Here is a 26,759-nt window from a genome sequence, read left to right as displayed (position 1 = left end):
AATTTGCAGCGCTGGAGAGGGTATGTTTTCACACCCTGCTGCAGCGCTGCAAATTTGCAAGTGTAGCCAAGGCCTTAGTTCTCAGTCATTTTTGCTCATCAAATAATTGCCTTTCAGCTTTTACAAATAAAACACTTTGCAACTTAATTGGATATGCAGAATTTTCAAGCAAATGTTCATTCTACAATATTAATCTTCCATAATAGAACACGTATGGCATCATTTTTTACATTTAGTTTCCTCAATAAACATTGCCTCAAGAACAAACATCATGACAAATCTGAGGTGACCATTCCATTACTGAGGGGGTTATTCCATGATTATTCAAAGATTAAGCAAAATGAAATTCCAAGGATCAATCTACACTTGGACTTAAAACTTAGAAAGCTAAATTGTGGCAACTTTTAAAGTTGTCATAATGGTGATCAGTAACACATACCTGAACAATTTCTTCTTTAGAGTTAAAATTGGATACCAACACATTTTTGCCATCTGACACTCTGGTCAGTGAAATACACAGCTTGCCTGCTGACAACTGGTGAGTATTTTCTGGAAGGTTTTTGAATAGTCCATCTCTTATTATCTTAATCACATTAAAAGAAGGATGAAGTGGACCAAGACTTCGCTTTCTGGCTTCTTTGGCTAACCCCAGAACATCTGCACAAGCTTCAGCTGAAAAACAGAATATGTTTCCTTTGAGACTGGAGGCAATTTCTACAGAGGATAAAAGTACACCTCTACCCCGATATAATGCTGTCCTCAGGAGCCAAAAAAATCTTATAGCGTTATAGGAGAAACCACGTTATATCGAACTTGCTTTGATCAACCAGAGTGCACCGCCCCGCCTTCCTGGAGCACTGCTTTACCGCGTTATATCCGAATTTGTGTTATATTGGGTCGCGTTATATTGGGGTAGAGGTATGTTAAGATTATTTCCCCAGTGACAGAGTCTCAAGATTCTAGATTTTTCATGCCTGTTCAGAGCACTAATACAAAAGCTTTGTATAAAGTACAGTGATATTACTATTTATGACTCATCTAGTTTAAGTCTAAACTTTCAAGTTGCTAAACTTGTAATTTTGAACATTGCCACTAGATTACTTATGTTGCTTATTGTAATACAAGATGAAAATTTTTAAAATGTGATTTATATCAAGAGCATACGTGCTTAATTATCAAGTCTATTGTAGAGTTTATGCTCCACAAGTCTGCACTTTTATGTAGCAGCTAGGAAAACAACAATAGAGTTTTCCATAGTAGTATACTTATGGAAAAGACAATGAAAGTTTATAATGTACATGGCACACAAATTTTAAAAGTGATTATTCCACAACATAAATTAAGATACCAGAAAACCTAGGGTTCACCCACCGGCTAATACTGCTGAAATACGTCTTGCCTTATCTAGCATTATGGTTTTAGGGCATGTTAGCAAACATTTATTTTAGTCAACATATCTTCAATGATGGAAGCTAATGCCTGAGTCTGGACTGCACCACTGAGGGAATTCCTGCCACCAGAAGTTTATTAGCTCAGGCTCCCAAGATCCCAACTGTAACCAGAGGACATGGGACAGGAGGTCCTTTTGTAGCTACTTAAGAAGCCCTAAATCACATATGGTTTTATAAACAAGTCAGTATCTTGAACAATATCCAGAAACAATTAACTAAGTCAAAACACAAGAGCAACATGCTCCCTGAAATTACCACCACAAAGCAATCATATTGCTGCATCCCACACCAGTTCTGGAATATTGCATTTAGTGAGTAGAGGGATGTGTTAATATCTGTGATTCAAGATAACATCTTGGATCTCTGCAGAAATCACCCTTCAAAAATCACAAATAGGTCATCTTGTAGAAGAACTTGGACACTGATATTGAGTATCATACTCTGATCCTCTGAATGTAATTTGAAATTGCCTGCTCTACAGTCTTGTGTTTTTATTGCTTATAACTAAGGCTAAGATTTTGTCACAGATTTTTTTTTTAGCAAAAGTCATGGACAGGTCACGAGCAACAAAAATTCACAGAAGCCCGTGACCAGTCTCTGACTTTCACTAAAAATATCCCAGACAAAATGGGGAGGCAGGTCTCCCCCTCCCCCGCCTGGGCAGCTGTGGGGGTCCCCGCATCCTCCGCCATGGCTGGGTTTTACCCTGTATAAAGCTTATGCAGGGTAAACTCATAAATTGTTCGCCCTCTATAACTCTGATAAAAAGATATGCACAGTTGTTTGCTCCCCCAGGTATTAAAACATACTCTTAGTTAATAAGTAAAAAGTGATTTTATTAAATACAGGATTTAAGTGGTTCCAAGTAGTAACAGACAGAACAAAGTAAGTCACCAAGCAAAATAAAATAAAACACGCAAATTTCTGTCTAATCAAACTGAATACAGATAATCTCACCCTCAGGGATGTTTCAGTAAGTTTTTTCTCAGACTGGACACCTTCCAGGCCTGGGCACAATTCTTTCCCCTGGTACAGCTCTTGTTCCAGCTCAGGTGATAGCTAGGGGATTCTTCATGATGACTTTTTCTCTTTGTTCTCTTCCACCCCTTTATATATCTTTTGCATAAGGTGGGAATCCTTTTGTCCCTCTCTGAGTTCCCACCCCCTCTTTCTCAACAGAAAGACACCAGGTTAAAGATGGATTCTAGTTCAGGTGACATGATCACATGTCACTGCAAGACTTCATTACCCACTTGCCAGCACACAGGTATACAGGAAGACTTACAGGTAAAAAACAGCCATTTGCAGACAATGGTCCTAGTTAATGGGAGTCATCAAGATTCCAAACCACCATTAATGGCCCACACTTTACATAATTACAATAGGCCCTCAGAGCTATATTTCATATTTCTAGTTTCAGATACAAGAGTGTTACATTTATACAAATAGGATGATCACACTCAGATTATAAGCTTTGTAATGATACCTTACAAGAGACCTTTTGCATGAAGTATCTCTCAGTTACATTATATTCACTTATTAAATTTTTATAAAACTGCATAGACTGCACAATGTCACAACTATATTCACAAACACTTAAACCATCCCAACAGTTTCAAAACTGGTCAGAAGTTACCCAGGATAGCAGCCCATTCAGATACCAAAATAAGAGAACAGTGTAAATATTTATTTAAATTCTTATACTGAGTCTTTTGTCTGTACTTTACAAATGGTTTAAAGAGCTTCCCAGTGCTTATCAGGCAGATTTGTTTGGTTTAAAAAAAAAAAAAAAAGGACTGACAAGTTCACAAATAACAGGTTATTATCCCCAAATTGACATGCTGCAAGGTTATCTGAAAATGTTTTTCAGGACTTATCTATCTTAGAAGTGAGTTATGGAACAACAATATATAAGGATTGACCTACTGAAAGAGTGTGTGCAGACTGCCCTCAATTTTCAACAAGATTTACTCTTCTACCCAGATGACTCGGCTGATTTACTAAAGTAACTGCTTTTTGCTTACACTTCTTGCACCTGATGTGCCCCAGTTTGAAATTTACTTACTCCTGGCTCAGTGAAGCCAACCCTGATACTAACAAGTCATTTTGGAAACACTCATTCCTCGCTGGCTCCCTTGACGCCTTCGAGGAGCAGTGGGTGCTGTCCGGGGTTCTCTGCTCGGTGTCTTATGACCCTTTGACCGCACTCCTGTCCCTGTTCTTTTATTAGTTGTCCCCCGCAATTAGTGGGTTTCTGAGGTCCTGTAGTTCCTCCCCTTAGGCTGAGGGGGGGAATTCGTTAGCATGGGGCGGGCTTCTGCCCGCCCCGTTTCCCGGAAACCCAATAGATACAGATGGATTAATCAAGAACATCAAATTTCTACTCATGAGTTAAGCCTGTTTTATTCTTCTCTCTAGACATAAGTCTTGGATATGCCTAGAACTACACGGTTCAGTGGTCTTTTAAACTCAAGATTTTTAGCACAACTGCACTTGCTTCCATATTTGTTTCAGGAACTGCTTATGGAGGCAAATACTCTCTCATGTACACAGTCATAAAGAAATTCTAAAACAGAGATTATTCCTTTTTGATCATTACAGCATGTCAGTGATGCTAGACACAATACTGTAGCAGTCTATGTTTCAGAGAAACTCATTTTAAAACACTTTTTCAGAAGAGTTAGAGCTTCCATCTTTATGTATTTATTCTTAAAATGGTAAAAATTATGACGTTGTCTAAGCAAGAGGAAAAAACCAAGTGCTTTTTCATGCTTTAAGGAAGGATATGCTATTTTTTGTTGCAACTACATAGCTCAGTGGCTTAGTTTTAAAATATCGCATGCATACAATTATTTTATCCAGTGTGGAAAGTATATAATGTGTCAAATAGTGTGCTACTTCAGAATTGTAGACTGCAGGCTTCTAAACAAATAAGCAGCCAGGAAATTTTCTAATGTATTGAACAAAAATATTCCTTGTTACACTGCACACAAATTTCACAACCCGGCCAATAAAATAAATCTCAGTTTCGTCCATTAAAGACATGAGGATTTCATACTAAAATGTAATGAAATATTTGACTGAAGTTTCATATCACAAAGACAGCAAAACCACAGTCAATTCAAAACACATTGATGGCAGACTACTCATCTTGAATAGGTGGACACACATCTTATTGTGTGTGTTCAGAAGTGCTGCAGGTAACAGGGCTTCCTATGTGCACAGGGATCCAACTACAGAGATATAGTTGCAGGATCCAACCTAAGCAAACACTATTTTGCAAGTGTGGCAGCAGACAGAATAAGGTTGAGGTCTGATTTTCCACAGGTCCTGAGCAATCAAACTTTTATTGTGAAGTTTGTGGTGTCCACTACCTCTGAAAATTAGGTCCTAAGTGACCTAGCCCCAGGGTGATAAAAATCAATAATTAAAACTATCTTTTAGATATGCTTTTTGAGGAAAAAAACTTTTTATAAATAAAATCAGATTTAAATAAAAAAAATCTGATTTTATTTATAAAAAGTTTTTTCCTCAAAAAGCATATCTAAAAGATAGTTTTAATTATATACATCAGGGGTAGGCAACCTATGGCACGGGTGCCGAAGGCAGCACGCGAACTGATTTTCAGTGGCACTCATGCTTCCCAGGTCCTGGCTGCCAGTCCAGGGGGCTCTGCATTTTAATTTAATTTTAAATGAAGCTTCTTAAACATTTTAAAAGCCTTATTTACTTTACATACAACAATAGTTTAGTTATATATTATAGACTTATAGAAAGAGACCTTTTAAAAATGTTAAAATGTATTACTGGCATGCAAAACCTTAAATTAGAGTGAATAAATGAAGACTCGGCACACCACTTCCGAAAGGTTGCCGACCCCTGATATACATTATAGCTCAAAGATATCTCATCATGGAATACGGATTATAAATTCTATAGTATGAGACAATATATTAATGCAATGTTTAAGAAAAGTTTTGTAAATGTTCCAATAGTTCATGGATCAGGGACCCAATCTTATGGGGTTCCAGAGGCTTTTGTATAGATTACCAGTATTTAGGTTAATCTTTCTATCTACTCAATGGCATTCAGTGCTCAGTCAGAGATGCTTAGTTTTGCAGTTCTCAAACTGTGGATTTGTGTCTCCAGAGATAACATGCTTGTTAACAGCAAAAATGTTTTTAAATAAATGAATAATATATAGAGGTGAGAAATAACAGACCTCAACCCTATTTTCCCTCTGCAAATTTGTGTACACACAGTCAGTCCCTTACCTCTCTCTAAAAGTGCAAAGTTTCAGAAAGTTCAATGTATAGAAATTGTTGGGGGTGGAACAGATCTGGACAAGGAGAAGTCTGGAGATAAATGTGAGAAGGGAGGGACAGGCAGTAGAAACAGAAGTGAAACTGAGCAGCATATTCCAGAAGTTTTGAGGTCTTTGAGTGTAGCCTTCATTGATTTGAGATCTACCATACCATTCTCTCACTAGAAGGGAAAAACCTGTAATGGTAGCAGGCCGTAAAAGAGACCAGTTTGGGCTACATCTATCTCAGAGTTGTGAAGAATATGTATTAAGGTTATAACAACCAACAAGAATGCACTCATGTAGAAATCCATGATTAAAATCGAGTCTTCCTGATCAAATCCACCCTGCCTAACCCACAACAGAAATGGCAGAACATAAATCTTCAGACTTTCAGCCTTGTACTCAAGGGCAGATGTACATTACTCCACACAAATTGTTTAAAGTGACAAGCTATAAGATTCACACTGTGGCCACGATGATCAGAAGCAATTAGTGATTTTAAGCAACTCAATTTGTGTGTATCAATATTAGATCTCTTAGTTTTCCTGAAGTCTGATTTACTGAAGTTGAGTCTTTTGCACTTTTTGAAAATCTGGCCCATTTAAGATATCAATCTGGGATCCAAAATCATTACTCACTTTTGAAAATCTTGTCCTAAGTGTAGAGTGACTCAAATTAATTACCAGTTTGCCAGTAATATTAGTCTTAGTATTAATGAAACATTGTAGTCTGTTGTACAAAAAACAAACAACCCACAACACACACAAAAAATAGCTGTCAAAAGAGTTCCACTTTCAGTGAGAGAAACAACATCTGAAAAACAAACACTTCTTTGCAAACTAAAAGTTTCTAAACAGACATATAAACTTGGATTTCTGCTCTTACTGGAGTATTCTAAATCCAAAGCATCATTCAATTTTTTGTTTAAATTCTCACACTTCTGAAATATTTTGCAAACATCTTTGGTCTGGGTTTCCTCTCCCACCTTGCCCCTGTAGAGCAGAAATTTGAGCAGGTCAATGGCCTGCAGTAACCTTATCTCTAGTGTCAAGTAATCAGTCATACCACAAGTCACCTGAGGCTCAACTCATCCTTCTTGTCCACTCACAGGGCTGAAAACCAACTGTTTATTAGGGCTGCTATTCATCAATATCAGATTGACATTTGCCCTTCTCCCTGGCTTCACTTCCATAAAGGAAGTTAAACTACTCATTAGAATGCAAGTTAACCTAGGAATTTAAATCAATAAAAGTTTACTCAACTTATATACAAGACGTTCACATTACTTAAACATAATATAAGTAGTAAACATTGGGAAACCTATAAATAAATATTTTGCCATTAAGGGAGAAACTAGATGGGAAGGTTCCCAAATGGTGGGCATAAAAAGTACTAATGAGGTAAATCCCCACTTAGTGAAATGCATCTATGTGGTACTACTGATATACAATTGTGCACGCACTTACTTGGAGAACCTCACTGTACTAAATGTGTGAAATCAAGTATTGCCCATGAACTGTACAATTTTTAAAGACCCTTATTTTCTCTTTTCAAAAAGACTGATATCCCATTATTACACCATTTCTCTTACAAGGCCACACAATGCAAAATAAAATAAGAAGAATCACAGAGAAATATAGTTTTCCTCCTGCTTCAAAAAAGTAAGAGACACCTGAATATATGGGCTTATAAGAGAAGTGTCTCCTCAGCTTAATGACTAGTAATTATGAATTGTTCTACAAGGGACTAAAAATCTGTCACCTACTCATGATGAGTAACATTTCTAGTTATAGAACATACTTTTCAAACAGAATAACCAAAAGCATTTGTATACAAGAATTAATATTTTAGCAAATGATCATAGCATATACCATGTTAAAGCTAATGGATTCTGAAATTGGCACTCTATTTCACAGGGGAAGACAGAATTTTGACATGGGGTAAAAAAATGTACAAGTTTCTTTTTTATATAAAACTACACCAACAGCCTTTTCTAAAGTCAGCCCATTTTCCTAGACTGCTTTAAGCAGGATGGATTGATTTAAATCAAACAATTTAAATCACAATTATTCAAGTCAATTTTAATCTTGTTTTGCATTTGTACTTTTAGTTATTGTCCTAAAAAAAGGATGATTCTCATTGGTTGGTAACCATTAAAATGCTGCTTTGCAACTAAATATAGTCTTTACACTAAATTTAGTGCTTCTTTTTGCTACCCAGGAGAACATATTTATTTAAATAATTATATAGCTTAACTTACATTTATTCAATTCTTAATTTTTACATATTTTATTACATTGGAAAATGGCAACTGATGCCTTTCTTATACACTATAAGATTTTTTTTTATTCTTTTTTTCCCCACTTGTGGTTTGTGTCAAGCTATATTTGGATGGAAATTTGAAGTCAATTAAAAATGAACAAAACCAGCATTTAAATTTTTTTATTAGTTAAAACTATCTTAAATGTGCTGGATACATAAATGGTATAAAAAGTTTATCAAAGTATGTTTTGCATATAAAACTAAATTTATTAATTAGTTAATTGGATTGATTGTTTCTAGTCCCCTTCAAGATTGTTAGGAGTAACAGATCTCATCTCAGGCATAGCTTTTATACACCGACCACAAGAGGAAAACAAACATTCCTGTTTTTCAACTCCCATTTGGTTCTCAACTTTGAATGAGCTAATCACTGAACTGAAGTTGTTGAATAAAATGAAATGAAGAATGTCTCTCTGCAACTGCAGAACAGGCTACTAATCTCCAAAAGCTGATTTAGCACTTCATTCAACAAGCCCTGGTTCCATGCACTTAGACTGTGACTTCCATCAGTGCAGTGCCCAGACTTTCTTAAAAATTTCAGAAAACATGCATTGCTTAATATTGTTTATTTAAAGTAAATGATTTAAATAGATTATATTAAGTTAAGGCCTTAACATAGGCTGTAATTTCAAATTTAACTTTAAATAAGTTTGTTCTTAAAAACAAATCTGTATTTAATTTAAATTTAAAAAATCAATTTATTCTTTATTTTTTTCAGAAAATTATTGATTGTTATCCATCCCAGCTTTAAGTATATGTTCAACCTAGAACTGGACATATACACCTCTACCCCGATATAACGCGACCCACTATAACACGAATTCGGATATAACACAGTAAAACAGTGCTCCAGGAGGGTGCGGGGGGGGGGGGGCAGGGCTGCGCACTCTGGTGGATCAAAGCAAGTTCAATATAGCGCGGTTTCACCTATAACACGGTAAGATTTTTTGGCTCCCAAGGACAGCATTATATTGGGGTAGAGGTGTACTAAAACATCAAAAACAACAACAAAAAAAAGTATTTCTAATCACGTGCTCCTAACGCTATTTGAGCACTGAGAGCTGACTAAGGCAGAAAAGCACGTTAAAGCTAGCCTAAGCTCTGACCTTAACTCTCTAAACCCTACCCCAAGAATGGAGAAGCTTTAGAGAAAGCACATTAAAGCTAACTGAAACCCTTAGATAGAGTCAGTCAAAGAGAATTATAGAAAAAGTGAGTCACCTCTACCTAAGACAGAAGGAGCAAATGAGAATTAATTCAAACGCTCAATATTTCTGCTTTGGTTGACAGGTGAGTAGGAGGAAGGTGGAGGGAACAGAACTAGAGTTTCAGCTACCTCCTGCTCTTCCTACAGTATTCAGTTTTTCTATGTTTTTATTATTATTATTATTTTGGGGTTAAGGAGTAAAAGACTTTGGCCCAGATATGTTCTCCCTGAAGTCACTAGGGGTATGTCTACACTACGGGATTATTCCGATTTTACATAAACTGGTTTTGTAAAACAGATTGTATAAAGTCGAGTGCACGCAGCCACACTAAGCACATTAATTCGGTGGTGTGAGTCCATGTACCGAGGCTAGCGTCGATTTCCAGAGCGTTGCACTGTGGGTAGCTATCCCGTAGCTATCCCATAGTTCACGCAGTTTCCCCTGCCCATTGGAATTCTGGGTTGAGATTCCAATGGAAAAACAGTGTCGCGGGTGATAATGGGTAAATGTCGTCACTCAATCCTTCCTCCGGGAAAGCAACAGCAGACAATCATTTCGCGCCCTTTTTCCCTGGATTGCCCTGGCAGACGCCATAGCATGGCAATCATGGAGCCCGTTTTGCCTTTTGTCACTGTATGTGTACTGGATGCTGCTGACAGATGCGGTACTGCACTGCTACACAGCAGCATTCATTTGCCTTTGCAAGATAGCAGAGATGGTTACCAGTCATATTGCACCGTCTCCCATTGTTAATTGGCAATGAGATGACGGTTATCAGTCGTTCTGTACTGTCTGCTGCTATCATGGGTGCTCCTGGCTGGCCTCGCTGAGGTCGGCCGGGGGCGCATAGGCAAAAATGGAATGAGTCCCCGGGTCATTCCCTTCCTATGTTTTGTCTAAAAATAGAGTCAGTCCAGCCTAGAATATGGGGCAAGTGTACTAGAGAACCTGAGAGCACAGCTGCTCCGTGTCAGAGCCCCAGAGATCCTGCAGAAATGATGAGCTGCATGCCATTCTAGGGGGTGCCCCTGCAACAACCCCACCCGTTGCTTCCCTCCTCCCCCAACCCTCCTGGGCTACCGTGGCAGTGTCCCCCCATTTGTGTGATGAAGTAATAAAGAATGCAGGAATAAGAAACACAGACTTTTTAGTGAGATAAAATGAGGGGGAGGAAGCCTCCAGCTGCTATGATAGTCCAGGCAGGACATTAAGGGGGGGGAGAGGAGACCAGCCTTCCGCTGCTATGATAGTCCAGGCAGTACAGAATCTTTTCTTTAGACATAATGGGGGGGGGCTGATGGAGCTCATCCCCCAGTTGCTATGATGAGGACCAGCCGTTCTGCACCATCTGCTGGGAATGACCAGGAGTCATTCCTATTTTTACCCAGGCGCCCCCGGCAGACCTCACTGAGGCCAGCCAGGAGCACTCACAGGATGATGACGAGGACGGATACCAGTCCTTTTGTACCATACTGTCTGCCACCGGGGAGGGTAGAGGATGCTGCTGTTTAGCGCTGCAATACCCCATCTATCAGCAGCATGCAGTAGACATAGGGTGACACTGAAAAAAAGGTGAGAAACGATTTTTTTCCCTTTTCTTTTTGGGGGGGGAAGGGTGTAAATTGATGACATACACCCTGAAACACCCAGGAAAATGTTTTTGACCCTTCAGGCATTTGGAGCCCAGCCAAGAATGCAAATGCTTTTCGGAGACTGCAGGGACTGTGGGATAGCTGGAGTCCTCAGTACCCCATCCCTCCCTCCATGAGCATCCATTTGATTCTTTGGCTTTCCGTTATGCTTCTCACGCAGCACTGTGCTGAATCCCTGCTGTGGCCTCTGTCTATCATAGCCTGGAGATTTTTTCAAATGCTTTGTCATTTCGTCTTCTGTAACGGAGCTCTGATAGAACAGATTTGTCTCCCCATACAGCGATCAGATCTAGTATCCAGTATCCAGTATCTCCCGTACGGTCCATGCTGGAGCTCTTTTTGGATTTGGGACTGCATCGCCACCTGTGCTGATCAGGGCCGGCTTTAGGCCTATTCCACCAATTCCCCCGAATCGGGCCCCGTGCCTAAGAGGGCCCCGCGCCCAGTGAGAATCCCTTCCCTGGCTAGAGGCGCCTTTTTAATTTTTACTCACCTGGCAGCGCTTTGGGTCTTCAGCGGCACTTCGGCAGCGGGTCCTTCAGTGCTGCTGAAGACCTGGAGCGAGTGAAGGACCCGCTGCCGAAGACTCAGAGCACCGCCCGGTGAGTACAAGCCCCACGTGTTTTTTTACATTTTTTTTTAAAGTCATCCCTGCTAGGACTCCGTCGAAACTGTTCGAATTGGGCCCCGCAGTGACTTCCTAAAGCTGGCCCTGGTGCTGATCAGAGCTCCACGCTGGGCAAACAGGAAATGAAATTCAAAAGTTCGCGGGGCTTTTCCTGTCTACCTGGCCAGTGCATCCGAGTTCAGATTGCTTTCCAGAGTGGTCACAGTGGTGCACTGTGGGATACCGCCCAGAGGCCAATACCATCGATTTGCGGCCACACTAACCCTAATCCAACATGGCAATACCGATTTCAGCGCTACTCCTCTCGTCGGGGAGGAGTACAGAACCGGTTTAAAGAGCCCTTTATATCGATATAAAGGGCCTCATTGTGTGGACGGGTGCAGGGTTAAATCGGTTTAACGCTGCTAAATTCGGTTTAAACGCGTAGTGTAGACCAGGCCTAGGAAAGTCTTGTCATTGAAGCCAATGACAACTATAGGATTAAGCCACAAGGAGAAACAAGAGTGTAACTCTTAGAAAGGAAATATGCATGAAAGTCACTCACACACACCCCTCTTTTTTTGGTACCAGCCACTGCAGTATTTAGGTGCTACTCACAGCACCTCTTATTGTGTCACAATATATTTAGCAATTGAAAATACCAGCTGCAGAATGGTGTATATAGAGTAGCTGATGAGCACATTCCCTGAGGCTTTGAGGTTCTGACAAATATTCTATTTTTCAGCTGACTTTTTCCTCTCTGCACCATATATGGACTCAAATCTTTTAAATTCCTCTAACCCCTAAAGAGAAAAAAGAATATTAGAAGACTTTAAAATCCTTGAAGGTCTCATTCATTCAAGAAGGAGAGTCCTCTCCTTTAGGATTAATTTTAAAGCAAGTTTTTAGAAGTGTCTCCCAATGGAGATATATATGTGTGTATTATATTCATACACACACATATTTAGAAGGTAACTACATGGGAAATTTTACCAGCATAATTATACTGATATAACTATACATCTAGTTATACTAGTATGACTCAACATATAGATGCTTTTATTCTGGAATAAGAGTGTCTTTTCCAAGTTTAGTTATCTTACACTGCTTCCGAAGTGACAAACTGTAAAAATGCCACTCTTACTTCAGAACAAGTGCTGTCCCACAAGGGTGTAATTTGTAACATCATAAATAAAACAATTTTAAAAAAGCAAAAATGTCTGAAAACTTTAAAACTGAACGGTGACAGATCACAAACCCCAGTGATGATTGAACATGGTGATATTCTAAACAAAACCAACTCTCAACCATGCCTGTAGCTGTTTCCACCGCTTCACACTGAAGCTGAAATGTATGTAATTTGGGGGTTATTGCGCCTGGGTGGCGTTAAACTGGGAGATCTGCCTAGATTTGTGAAGATTGTGAATAAGGGATGTGTGCTGCAGTGAGGGTGTGTATGTGTTTGTGGTTACTGTGTCTTGTATTGTTGATCTGTTTCTGGAGCATTATGCTGGGAGATTTGTGTTTATTTGTACCGGCGGCAGTTTATTTGTACCGGTAGATTACCGATAGATCAAGTAATCTATCATCTGTGCAGTCTCCCGCATACAACCTGTGAAATTTTTGGATGCAAGTGCTGTGGAGGAAAGGTGGTGATTGGCTGATTTGCCTCGGACTCCCAGCATAACACAGATACAAGCTGTGCTGTAGCTGCCCGGGCTGTCATTCGTAAATTCAGAATGGCAGAGAAAAGCAATAACAGAGCGGGAACCTCAGCAATGACCGAGCCTGGCCACAGTCTGAACAAGAACAGCAGCAGCAGCAGCAGCTCGTGTGGCTATTTCCATCCCTTCCAACCGATGCTACAGACAACTCAGAGCAACACTCCCGGAGTCTTAAAATCTATGGAGAAGGATGCCGCCGGGGAGTTTTCCCGGCGCAGACAGGTCCTTACACAGGTCCTAGAGCTAGTCCAGACCGGCCACTTTTTCGGAAACAATTTGCTGACCAGCTGAATTGGGCACAAGAGTTTCCATCCCCCGCCCCCCCCCGACCCCCGCGCGCTTTTGACACGATGGGGTGGTTCTGTCAGTGACACAAACAGACTCTGCTCAGACCTCCCTGGGGACCCTCACCCCGACAGTGCCACGGACCCCCCCGCCGCCGAGTCCCGGATGCATCCGCCCCCCCCCCCCGCATCCCGGGCCGGTGAGGGGCGGGGGTGACGCACCCAGAGAGCCGCCTCCGACCAGGACGGCGCCGGCGAGGGCCCCGGCCGAGGCGCCGAAGATCTTGCGGGCGTCGCGGACGAGGTGCGGGGCGCGCTCCTGCAGGCAGGTGGCCGCCCCGATGTGATAGACGCCCAGGAAGCCGCAGCCGGCGAAGGAGACGCTCCAGCCGCGCTCGCGGTCAAACATCCCTGCGCGCGAGGAAGGGCGGGGGGGGTTGGCGCGCGGACTCGACAGCGGCCGGGTCACAATGAGCGGCCGCTTGGCGGCGGCTGAGGCGACAGAACCGCTGGAGCCGGCAGCGCTCGCCGGCCGGTTACTTAAAGGGCCCTAGCGACATCCGCGGGGAGCGGCCGGGATGGCACCAGGAGCCCCAGCCAATCAGCGGGGATATGCAAATAGCAGCCCCCCCCCTCCCCCGGCCAGCCCTCCGGAGGTAACAGCAAGGTCCCGAGCGCGCGCTCGCTGTCCTGCGCTGCCCCCGGCCGGGCTCTAGGGCGGGGCGAGGTGGCTGCCGCGCGGTGACCCTGTGCGCGCTCCGCTCCCGTTCCGACGTGCCCGCCTCGCGCAGGCGTCTGTCCTGCCGCTTCACCCGGCTCCCCCCGCCGCCGCCTGCCCCTGCTGGTGCCGGGGCTCCCCCCTCTTTCCGCCCTGCCCCCGCTGCAGCTACCCGCCCCCTGTGACCTCCCCTCCCCCCACACCTCAAGAGACCATCCGCCTCCTCTCTACCCCCAGCTACCGCTGCACCTGTTCCCCGCCGCCAACCCCCGCCCAGCCCCTCACTCTAGGGGGACCAGATGGAAAATGTGAAAAACCAGGATGGGGGGGGGCTAATAGGCATCTATGTAAGAAAAAGCTCTGAATATCCTATAAAATTGGGACAGCTGGTTACCCTACCAAACTCCGTGCCTTCCTCTCACCCTGACCCATCCCCACACACCCAGAGACTGGTCTATCTGCTCCCTGACCCCAAGGACCCCCTCCTAACTCCCCCTCACTCTTTCCAAGCCCACCCCCTGCCACTTATTACCCCTACCCCACTGCAGCACTCCCATCCACTCACTCCCTGCTCACAGCAGTGCTCCCATTTATTCACTCCTTATCTCCCTCTTCCTTTTGAGACCACCCTCCCACCGCTGCCCTCCTGCATTGAAAACTCCCTACCTTCCACCCAGACAGACCCCTCAGCCCTGACCATTCCTACCTTTGTACAGTGCAGATTAGTGCTCAACCATTTTAAGTGCACAAATGGCTAGTTTTTAAGAGCAGTTTTCTAGCAATTTTATGTGAACAATATTTTGTGAAGTCTCTCTAGGAATCCAGTACATGCCTTTGTACTGGATATATTCCTTTTTATATCATCACTAAAACAATAAGAAAACCTTTTACAAATATTACTGAAGAATGACAGACTTCACCACAAATTAATTCAGACAGGCAGGGAGAAAAGGCAATATGCATGGAGAGTTTATCAATGGTATTTATATCAGAAAAGGGTGTTTAATACTTGGGGTCTTTTTTGTTATATTTCAGGGAAAGAAAGTGACTAGACAGGTCTTGGGTCAAACTCTAGAGGAGAATCATTTCAGTTTTCCCATCTGCCTGCTCATTTTCCTCAGAGGTTAGGGCTAGTTTGTGCCTCTAAGGATAGTCCTGAGTACAGTGCCACCCCCAACCCAGGAGGAGCTCTGGATTGGATGATGCTTGAGGGGGGTGGTAGTTACTACCAAGCATAGTTCCTATAACCATGAGTAGGGCCCTACCAAATTCACAGCCATGAAAAATAAGTCATGGGGGAAGACTAGATTTCAGTCCATGAAATCTGGTATTTTGTGTGCTTTTACCCTATACTATACAGATTTCAGAGGGGGAGACTAGTGTTTCTCAAATTGGGAGTCCTGACCCAAAAGAGGGTTGAGGATCAGAGTACTGTCACCCTTCTGTGCTGTCTTCAGATCTGGGCGGCTGGAGAGCAGTGGCTCTTAGCTGAGCACCTAGCTCTGAAGGCAATGCCCTGCCAGCAGTAGCACAGAAGTAACGGTGGCAATACTATACCATCCTTACTTCTGCGCTGCTGCTGCTGGTGGTAGCTCCCAGCCAGCAGCTGCTGTTCTCCAGCTGTCCAGTTCTGAAGGCAGGGCCACCACCAGCAGCAGCACAGAAGTAAAAGGTAACTGTACTGCAACCCCCACTAAAATAACCTTGAGACCCTCCCACAACTCCTTTTTTGGATCAGGACCTCTAAAATTACCACACCATGAAATTTCATATTTAAATAGCTGAAATCATGAAATTTACTATTTTCAAAATCCCACGAACATGAAATTGATCAAAATTGAATTTGGTAGGGTATAAGTAGATGAAGCCTTTAGTTTATAAACTCACAAAAATATATGTTTGACATGAACCAGTGAGAGATGGATCAACCACTGTAAATCCTGGTCTTCTAGTCTCACAAGCACATGCCCTTCCTTTGTTGTCAGCATTCATGTGTATATTTGGGGATCAGGCCTGCAACCCATTCACAGGGGGGAAATCAATGGGATTGATCACATGAGTATGGATTGTAGGAACAGGGCCTTAGACTGTAAGTTAAGGCAAGAACTGTATACTTGACTTGCATGCTTACATTGTATAATTTAGTAATTATTCCAACATTGAGGCAAAGGCAGAAAACAAGAGTTATCCCAGAAAATATTTCCCCAAACCTCAGTCAATCCCAGGGGATCTCATACTTTTCCCAAATACATCTTCCCAGGGTATGAAAGTGGGCATCTTTGCAAATTTGGGCTCATATGTCAAATGAGGACACAGGACACTGTGCACTCTTCATCGTGGAAACAAAACTGCAGCAGCCAGCCAGCCTGAATGTTTTCCATTCAGAGTATAGAAAGAGTTCAATGGGAGTCATTGTTTCATATGTTTGGGTCCAGATTAAAATATTTTAAAGACAAGAAATATGAAAAGGAAGATTTTTTAACATTACTGAATCAGGTCCTTTATGTAACAAAGACTTAAAATGAACAGTCTTAAGACTCTGGTAGAACCTGGCTGAATCCAGGCTTACTCTTTTTGACTAAAGTAATCACTAATCTTCATTATCTATGAGGAGTTGGAAACTTAAGCCTGATGAAGCTGTGATCCAATTACTTCATGATACTAATCAATGCACAGTCTCGGCTGAATAAGTATGTACTATTTATATTGAGTCAAAACCAGAGACCCTTACCTATGTTGTACTCATGAAATTCAATGGGAGTTTGCCTGCATAAGGGTTGCATAAGATCTCAGCTTTAGTCTGTCTTCTGTCATGTTAATATTCCAGTCTGAATTATTTTGCAGTATTTTAGTGGTCAGAGTGTATCCTGCCAAGTAGACAGAACAGAATGTAATTACTCAAACTGGATTTTATCCAGGAAACCAAACTAACTCCTTTTTACAAAAAGCATCATATGGGTTTTAGTGACCCAAAAAGAGAGGTCAGGGCTTGGAAACCACAGTTCTACATTTCATCAAAGGCTCCCAGCAACATGTAGGAATAGTGTCCTGGTTTGCTATAGATTGCGGGAAAAGTGTTGCCTGTCCCCTCATCACAACTTCCTGCAGCATTTGGGGTGTTACTGACTTGTTCTGAATCTGTTTTGTTTATAATATCTCAGGAGATCATAATCCAAGGTCATGTAGCCACAGACCACATATGATAAAATTTAGAATGGAAGTGGAGTCCCGGTACATGACTGGATCTCCTAAGCACTATGGTCCTACAGATAATATAATCAATAAATGGAAATTTGGTATCAATTAGTAATAAGGAGGGAAGTGTAAATCTAATAAGAATTTGATATGGTCTAACATTTTGGCAACATAAGACAGTAGGATAATTTTGTACACTGTTACTGTTAAGCCAAAAGAAAGAGGCAAATGTTTAGATATTTTTAAAGATTGTTAGGAAAAGGTGGATATGGAAGACAAACCTTGCTATATTACAGCAGAGCCCATTAACAAATACATTCTGTGAAAACAAGAAAGTGCAGATTTTGCAATTATCCTGGCTCTTAGATGCTCAGAGGAACACATTGTGGTTCTTTATATATTCATTTGTATTGCATGAATTGCTTTAAGAACAGGCATTGTACAAAACATAAGAACTTATTAATAAGTTACAGTAAGAAACTCATACTACTTTGCACTGCTATAGTGTTTTTCTTTTGAGGATCTCAAAGAATCTTTAAAAAAAGAACAGGAGTACTTGTGGCACCTTAGAGACTAACAAATTTATTTCAGCATAAGCTTTCGTGGGCTATAGCTCACTTCTTCGGATGCATAGAATGGAACACACATACAGGAGATATTTATACATACAGAGAACATGAAAAGGTGGAAGTATGCATACCAACTGGAAGAATCCAATCAATTGAGATGAGCTATCATCAGCAGGAGAAAAAAAAACCTTTGAAGTGATAATTGAGATGACCCATAGAAGGTGTGAGGAGAACTTAACATAGGGAAATAGATTCAATTAGTGTAATGACCCAACCATTCCCAGTCTCTGTTTAAATCTAAGTTAATTGTATCTAATTTGCATATTAATTCGAGTTCAGCAGTCTCTCTTTGGAGTCTGTTTTTGAAGGGTTTTTTTTTCTTTTGCGCAAAATTGCCATCTTCAAGTCTGTCACTGAGTGGTTATAGAGAGGTTGAAGTGTTCTCCCACTGGTTTTTGAATGTTATGATTCCTGATATCAGATTTGTGTCCATTTATTCTTTTGTGTAGAGACTGTCCGGTTTGGCCAACGTACATGGCAGAGGGGCATTGCTGGCACATGATGGCATATATCACGTTGGTAGATTGTCAGGTGAACGAGCCCCTGATGGCGTGGCTGATGTGATTAGGTCCTATGATGGTGTCACTTGAATAGATATGGGAACAGAGCTGGCATCAGGCTTTGTTGCAAGGATAGGTTCCTGGGTTAGTGTTTATGTTGTATGGTGTGCGGTTGCTGGTGAGTATTTGCTTTTTACAATGTCCACTCAGGCATGTATTATCCACATTTGACAGATGGAGAAAAATATAGAAAGAGTAAAGGCCAGATTTTCATCACTAGATTCATATCTGCATCTTTAAGCACATAAATACCTTTGAAAACCTGGCCCAAAGTCATTTAATAAAAACTCAGTGACCCAAGAATCCTGACTTCTAGTCTCTTGCTCTAACTCCTAAACACTGGTATGCTAGCAAACCTTAGTGCATCCCTATAAACTTTTGCAAACAAACATTGACACAATACTAGTCCAGCCACATAAGTCAGTAAGTCATACTATTTGTCCATTATTTTGGCCAGAAGCACCAACTTTCTAATGTGCCAGGGGGTACTCAACCCGCCCAATTCTGCCCCAGGCCCTGCCCCCACTCTGCCTCTTCCTGCCCCTAGTCCACCTCCCCCCCCCCAAAAAAAAACCCACCCTGCCTCTTCCCACCCCCACTCCACCTCTTCCTGCCATGTTCCGCCCCCTCCCAAGGGCGCCTCACCATTGCTTCTCCCCCTCCCCCAGTGCTTCCTGCACATCACAGAACAGCTGATCCATGGCGAGTGGGAGGCCCTGGGAGGGAGGCACTGATTGGCGGGACTATCAGTGGGCAGAAGGAGGAGCTGGCTGCCAGTGGGTGCTCAACACCCACTATTCTTTTTTCCCCTGGAGCACCCACGGAGTCAGGGCCTATGATTTTGGCCTGGATCCATGAAAGGACATAGGAGTTGCAACATGTAACTTTAAGGTATCTAGAAAAAAAAATCACAGGAAGAACACTGGGATCCACAAAGCATGAATTAGGTGTCTCTCTCGTTGTATAGGGAGCTTAATGTGATCCATAAAAGCCAGCACTCTAGGCAGGAATCTGTCTAAGCTAGCCAATGGGAGATGATGAGAGAAGTGTGTCCTAAGCCCCACCTCTCTCTCAGGGTTGGGCACCTAACTCTGAACTGCATGGAGGTTCCTATCTCTGACAGTGATCCATAGCTGGGAACCCCTCTCCTGGAGTCAGAGGGCTTACATGCTAAGTGGGAGGGAGGGGCTACCCATCCTATAACTTTTAGTGCACTCATCCAGGACATGGGAGACCCAGGTTCAGTTTCCCTCATCTGCCTGATGGTGAGAAAGGATTTGAACTGGGTCTCCCACCTCTCCGGAGAGTTCCCACTGAGCTATGGGATATTATGATGTAGGGGGTCCCTCAGTCTCTCCTGAAGAAGCTGTTCCACTTTGGATACATAATGAAAGTGAATGGTCCAGAGAAAAGGTGAGAATGATTCCACAGTCCAGTGATTGGGGCACTCAGCAGGGAGATGGGATACCCAGGGTCTAGTTCCTGTGCTCCAATCAATCATTCTTTCATTATTTATCTGCAATGGAACAGATTCAAGAGGAGAGACTGAGGGAGCCCCACATCAGAATATCCCATAGCCCAGTGGTTAGGGCTCCCTCCTGGAAAAGAATCTTAACAGCAGTCTCATGTCTCCCCAATAAGCAGTGGGGGGAATTGAACCTGGGTCCCATGTCCTGGGTGAATGGTCTAATCACTGAGCTAAAAGTTAGAAGGTGGGTGGTACTACCACCTCCTCCAGCAGCCAGATTATAATGGGATCTGATCCAGTAAGCCTACTAGATCAGGCACCACAGGGAAACTAGCTGCTCCTCCACCTACCTTCTCTCAGTACCTGGATTTCACTGGGGCTTAGGAAGGAGATAGCATCCAGATGCTTACAGTGAGGCAGCAGGACATATACCCAGAGAGGCAAAAAAATTAGGTTCTAAAATGTAAATGCCAAGTGAGTTTAAGAGCCTGCAGGGCTGCGCAGCAGCTGAGTGGGAGTTTTGTGAATTGCAGTGGAGCCTAAAACTAGGAGACATGGTATGTCTGTACTATGGAGACTATACTGGCATAACCCCCAACAACATACACTGACAGAAAGGGTTTTTACTCTCTGTAGGACAACCTCCCCAAACAAAGTTAGCCAGGTCAATAGAAGCTCTCTTCCATCAGCATAGCTGCATCTACAATAGGGGATTTGTGGGTGTAGCTACATCAGTCAGGGGTCTGGGTTTTTCACATTCTTATAAAGTCTGCTAAGAGGAAAACCTGCAGTGCATGATTTGTGAAGTGCTTTGAGATCCTCTAAAGGAAAGTGCAATATAAGAGCTTTGAGGGTAAAGATAATGATTTAAATGGGAAGGAATGGATTGGTATAGTGAGTTATATGACTGTTCTCCTTTGCACTCAGAGATGGAAGGACAGGTAGGTATGGATAGCAGGCAAAAAGGGTGGGGTGAGAGCTTAGCCAGGATCCTGCTCATCTACCTCATGTTGAGAGGGAAGGATACCATCCTCTCAAAGTAGTGATAGTCCCTGCTTGGAAACATTGTGAAAATCAGCACCTGGTCTGTAATACCTTTGATTTGAGAATAATTATAACCCATAGCTCTTATATAGAGTCTTGCATAAAGCACTTGACAAAAGGAGTTAAGGATCATTCTACCCATTTTACAGATAGGGAAACAGGCACAAAGAGGTTAAGTAACTTACCAAAGGTCACCCAGCAAGCTAGTGGCAGAGCTGGAAATGCCTTTTTGCTTCTAGCCATCCCTTTTACTTTAATGTTTAGCCATGCTGACTTTTTATTTGGGGGTATACATTTAGTTTGAGCCTCTATTATGGTGTTTTTAAGTAGTTTCCATACAGCTGGCAGGCAGGCCAAAAATAATTTGAAGACCAACTAGCAAAAAACAAACTAAACAGCAAAAAACTGTATGTGCATCCAAAGCCTACCAAACAGTCAGTGGGGCCATGGATGACAGATGCTAAAGGAGCACTCAGGGAAAATAAGACCATTGCAGAGAAGCTAAATGAATTGTGTTGGTCTCCACTGCAGAGGATGTGAGGGAAAATCCCACACCTGAGTCATTCTTTATAGATGACAAATATGAGGAACTGTCTCTGATTGAGATGACAATAGGTTTTGGAACAAATTGATAAAATAAGAAGTCATCAGGACCAGATGGTATTTAACCCAGCGGTTCTGAAGGAACTCAGATAGGAAATTTCAGAACTACCAACTGTGATATGTAATTGGTTAAATTAGCCTGTATATGAGATGACTGGAGGATAGATAATGTAGTGCTGGTTTGTTTGTTTTTTAAAAGGCTCAAGAGGTGATCTTGGCAATTACAGGCCTGTAAGCCTAACTTCAGTACCAGGCAAATTGGTTGCAACTATAGTAAAGAACAGAATTATCAGATACAGAATCATAGGGTTGAAAGAGACCACAGGAGGTCAGCTAGTCCAATCCCCTGATCAAAGCAGGACCAACACCAACCAAATCATCCCAGCCAGGGCTTTGTCAACCCGGGCCTTAAAAACTTCTAAGGATGGAAATTCCACCACCTCTCTAAGTAACCCATTCCAGTGCTTCACCACCCTCCTGCTGAAATAGTGTTTCCTAATATCCAACCCAGACCTCGCCCACTGCAACTTGAGACCATTGCTTCTTGTTCTATCACAGGGGTTCTCAAACTGAGGGTCAGGACCCCTCAGGGGATTGCAAGGTTATTACATGGTGGGTTGCAAGGTGTCAACCTCCACCCCAAACCCTACTTTGCCTCTAGTATTTATAATGGTAAATATATTAAAAAGTAGTTTTAATTTATAAGAGGGGGTCACACTCAGAGGCTTGCTATGTGAAAGGGGTCACCAGTACTGAAGTTTGAGAGCCACTGTTCTAATCATCTGCCACCACTGAGAACAGCCTAGCTCCATCCTCTTTGGAACCCCCTTTCAGGTAGTTGAAGGCTGCTATCAAATCCTCCCTCACTCTTCTGCAGACTAAATAAGCCCAGTTCCCTCAACCTCTCCTCATAAGTCATGTGCCCCAGCCCCCTCATCATTTTTGTTGCCCTCCTCTGGACTCTCTCCAATTTGTCCACGTCCATTCTGTAGACAAATTGGAGAAAGTCCAGCAGAGGGCAATGATGAACACAATGTTGGGGAAAAGTCACAGCTTTTGTAAGTGGTGAGGCATGTCTCACCCATCTATTAGAATTCTTTGAGGGGGTCAACAAACACATGGACAAGGGTTATCCAGCGTATATAGTATACTTGGACTTTCTGAAAGACTAACTAAGGTCCCTCACCAAAGGGTCCTAAGCAAAGAAAGCAGTTATGAGGTAAGAAGAAAAGGTATCTCATACATCAGTAACTGGTTAAAACATAAGAAACAAAGGGTAGGAATAAATGGTCAGTTTTCAGACTAGAGAGGTAAATAGCAGGCCTCCCCTCCTCCCCAAGAATTTCTACCAGGACCTATGCTATTCAATATATTCATGAATGATCTGGGAAAGGGGGTGTAAACAGTGATGTTTGCCGACAAACAAAATTCCTCAAAGTAGTTAAGTCTAAAGCAGACCTTTGGCAGTGTCAAGTCTAAACTAGACGCAAAACTCGCAGATACATTTCCACTGCTACAGTAATTGACACACACCCCACCCCCGCCAACACACCTTTCAAGATCATGGATCCTATGCATGCCTCTCACAACATGTGATGTCTCATCCAGTGCACTATATGCCCCAACAACTAGTTGGGTGAAACCAGACAATCACAACACTCTTAAATGAGCTCACACAGGAAAATGATGAAAAAAATAAATTACCTGTGGGTGAACACTTTTCACAAAGCAGTCACTCTACATCTGACCTCTCAGTTCCCATCCTCAAACCAAACCTGCACAGCACTTTCAAAAGAAGAGCTGGGAGCTTAAATTAATAACTTTAGTAAACACTAAAAATCATGAACTGAATACAGACACTGGATTTATGGCTTATTACAAACAATGTTCCCCAGCTGCTCCACACCTTCCTTTCCCCCTATGACTGGAGGAGTGTTAATGAGCCACTTCATCTTGTGTAACAGATTTCAAGGGATCAACCTCTTTATGCTAAACAATCTGTTCAAATATTGTAATTAGCAGTGACACTTTGAGTTAGTTTCCCAGACCTGAAGAAGAGCTCTGTGTAAGCTCAAAAGGATGTCTCTCACCAACAGAAGCTGGTCCTATAAAAAATATTACCACACCCACCTTGTCTCTCTAAAATCCTGGGCCAACACTACAACAACACTACCTAGTGTTACAAACTGTCTGCTGAAGACCCAGATTGCATATTTCCTTACAGAGCCCACTAGCCTGCAAGCATGACCAGGAAGCCTCTTACAACTTAAAACAACAAGACACCATTTTAAGACCATTTTCCATATACCACAATCAGCTAGCAGAAATGGCAGAGATGAGTGTGGCTCCTTCTGAGCACCTGAGTAATAAAAGGTGAGAATACTAATCTAGAAGGTCAGCTGCTTCTGGAGCTCACAGAGCAGCAGTAGCTAGGAGTGTTTTAACTCAGCTTCACAACCTCACTAAATAAAGGTTTCTCCTGGATGCAGACCTTGACATAGTAATGCAATACCTTTGGAGCCTACGGGTTGAAATACACTCTATCTAGATCCACACCCAGAAACTACAACTAATGCAGTATGCATCTGCTTGCTTGTACAGAGGAACATCTCACAGAAAGCACATTTTCAACCTCTGCTCCATGACCTGCTCTGGCTCCCAATTTGTACTGAGGTGCAATTTAAAGTGTTGCTTTTAAGCCACTTAGTGCTTTGTTCATTAGGCTTGTGGTGCTCACTGCTCAAACTTACAGCCCTCTGGTTTAATTGGCAGGGGGCTGGAGGCAGGGCATTTTCAGTGCTTCATTGCTTCCCGTGGGCTTTAAACATGGGCTACAGTCAACAAATTTTTGTCTGGGTGAGTTCTTTGTCTGGGTTGATAGGGAGTAATATAATCCAGGTGGATAGGTTTCCTTTTTGCACATTTATCTTAATTTGTTGGGCATTTTGTTTTGGCATATACCCTTTGGACTTTAGAGGAGTGCACACTTAAGTTAAATAAAATGAAATACAGATCCACATAGCAAAGGATCAGTCATCTGCTGACCTAAGGTGCAAAGGTAGACATTACTGATCCAAGTGAAAAACAAAACATTAACAAACAAAGTGGTCTCAGATAATGGCTTTTAAAGACTGCCATTTTGTAGGAAGCTACTTAAGTGGATGCTGGGGGAGTACAGTGTAATCTTGATGGCTCAGTCCAGTAATATATGATAAATCATTCAAGGTATAATAGCCCATGGTGTTTGTGGGGAAAATAGGTCCCTATCTGGACAAATGAAATGAGCCACTTGAGTTTTTCAGAGCAACAGTATCCACATTTAAGAAGTTTGGGAATTCTCAGTAGACTTTTGCCAGTTTATTCTTAAGGGGGGAAAAGCCATCTCATTTAAAAAACCAAAAGACATTTCAAGCTCTTCATGTTGTGATAGCAGTCACCCTCTAACCCCCAACCTTATAAACACACATACGATGACCTCCTGAGGTCCCTTCCACCCCTGATATTCTATTCTATGATTATAGCCTCTGCTGGACGTGCCCCATGCTGTGATGCTGGGACCAGGTAAATTGGACTAATATGTTTTAAGTTTCCCTTGGCTTAAGTAGGCTCTAACACGGTTTCTCCCCTAGGCCTGTCTGGCATATTTCCTAGGTACAGACTCTCTCTCTCTGTTACCACTTTGTTATAAAGGCACCATACAACCCAGCTGCCCTTGGCCCCCAGGACCAATGCTGACCCCTCCTCAGACTCCCTAGTGGCCTAGTAGCTTAAGCACAGCTTTTCCCAGAGTTCCAACCCCTGAGTTCACAGATCCCCTATCATCGACACAGGATGGTAAAGCCAACAGACAGACTTTGCACAGGATTCTAAATACAGTTACTCTTTACTTAGTGTTACCCCAAATTGGGCCAGCTAGTAAGCTTAGGGAGGACTAATGACCTACCAGAGTTTGGCAGAAAGCAGCACATTTATTATACTGATAACTAAGATCAAAAGAAGGGCAGGGGGGTGTCACACTCGCATACTTATGCTCCCAGGACAGGCAGCATTGGAGATGTCAGGATCCTTCAGGGTAAGTGTTCCACAGCGCAGCGATGGATGGTGCGATGAAGGTAAGTCTTCCCAAGGCAGGCAGTCCCGGCAAAGGGCCTTTACGGGAGGTACAAGCTTGTGAGTTCCCTCCTGAGCACATGGCCCCTTTCCCTTTCAAGGACTTGCTCCTCATGGCCTGCAACTAGAGGTGACTTGGCCACATCTGGTTGATCACACTCCACCTCGGACAGTGTCCATGCATTGGGTGTGTGAGTGCTGCCTAATTAGAGTCCCAGACCTTATCTACCTGGGAGCTCCTCCGATCTTCCAGCTGTTCAAGCAGCCCATCCATTCCACAAGAATTCTGGGGGGGAAGCCACTCCACAGGTATTCAGAGAGGGAGAGGAGACAAAAGAGGGGGAATGTAACAGACCTTTTTGGCATACAGGTTATACATAGCATACAGAATCCTGGTGTTCCTACAACACTTAGATATCATGAGAGAGAGACACAGTTCAATACAAAGCAAATGGGTATGTGTATTTCCTTGCCTCAGTTTCCTCACTGTTCTGGAGCATTTTTCAGGCATAGGCAGAGTCTTCTATAGAGGATGGTATCCTTCCTCTCCTACTTTCCTGTACGTGACTTCTCATCCAAAACATCCCATCCTCCTTCCCCCCCCCCCATGTGGGGGAAAGGGTTGAACCCCTTTCTTTTATAATCTTCAACACCTGATATCAGGAGATTCCATTATCAGCCTCATCAGGTGGTGAAAATCCCTTGCCAGGTGATTCATTGCTTAATAAGTTACTACCACCCTAGAGTTTAGACTTGAAAAACTGATTTGGCCTGGGCAGCTGCCATTTCTTGGTCCAAAGGTGCTCAGTTTAAATGAATGATCAAAGTTTAACAATTCTTTATTATTAACCTGGTGCATGAATTTATTCTATTGCTTC

At 42.6% G+C, this 26,759-nt stretch overlaps 1 protein-coding gene across 4 annotated transcripts in view; it reads right to left on the bottom strand.

The window, feature by feature from the left end:
• The window catches only part of LOC123360610 (patatin-like phospholipase domain-containing protein 2), a 57,688-nt gene extending 31,217 nt beyond the window's left edge, over window positions 1-26,471 (bottom strand). Inside the window, exons 1-3 of one of the 4 annotated variants that reach the window (XM_045001254.1) lie at window positions 26,355-26,471; window positions 17,004-17,139; window positions 440-672 (exon numbers count right to left, since the gene is read on the bottom strand). In XM_045001254.1, the coding sequence (XP_044857189.1) occupies window positions 440-672; window positions 17,004-17,055 (285 nt within the window). In that variant the 5' untranslated portion in view covers window positions 17,056-17,139; window positions 26,355-26,471. Of the gene's footprint in view, window positions 1-439; window positions 673-13,776; window positions 14,078-17,003; window positions 17,140-23,475; window positions 23,591-25,796 lie in introns of those variants that run through there. The other 3 variants (XM_045001253.1, XM_045001255.1, XM_045001252.1) reach the window with 3 other exon arrangements.
• Window positions 26,472-26,759: the final 288 nt, after the last annotated feature.

This window comes from Mauremys mutica, chromosome 1 (assembly GCF_020497125.1).
Source record: "Mauremys mutica isolate MM-2020 ecotype Southern chromosome 1, ASM2049712v1, whole genome shotgun sequence".
Taxonomy (NCBI): domain Eukaryota; kingdom Metazoa; phylum Chordata; order Testudines; family Geoemydidae; genus Mauremys; species Mauremys mutica.
The sequence above is the reverse complement of the archived record's forward strand: the minus strand, read 5'-3'. Positions and strand labels throughout refer to the sequence as shown.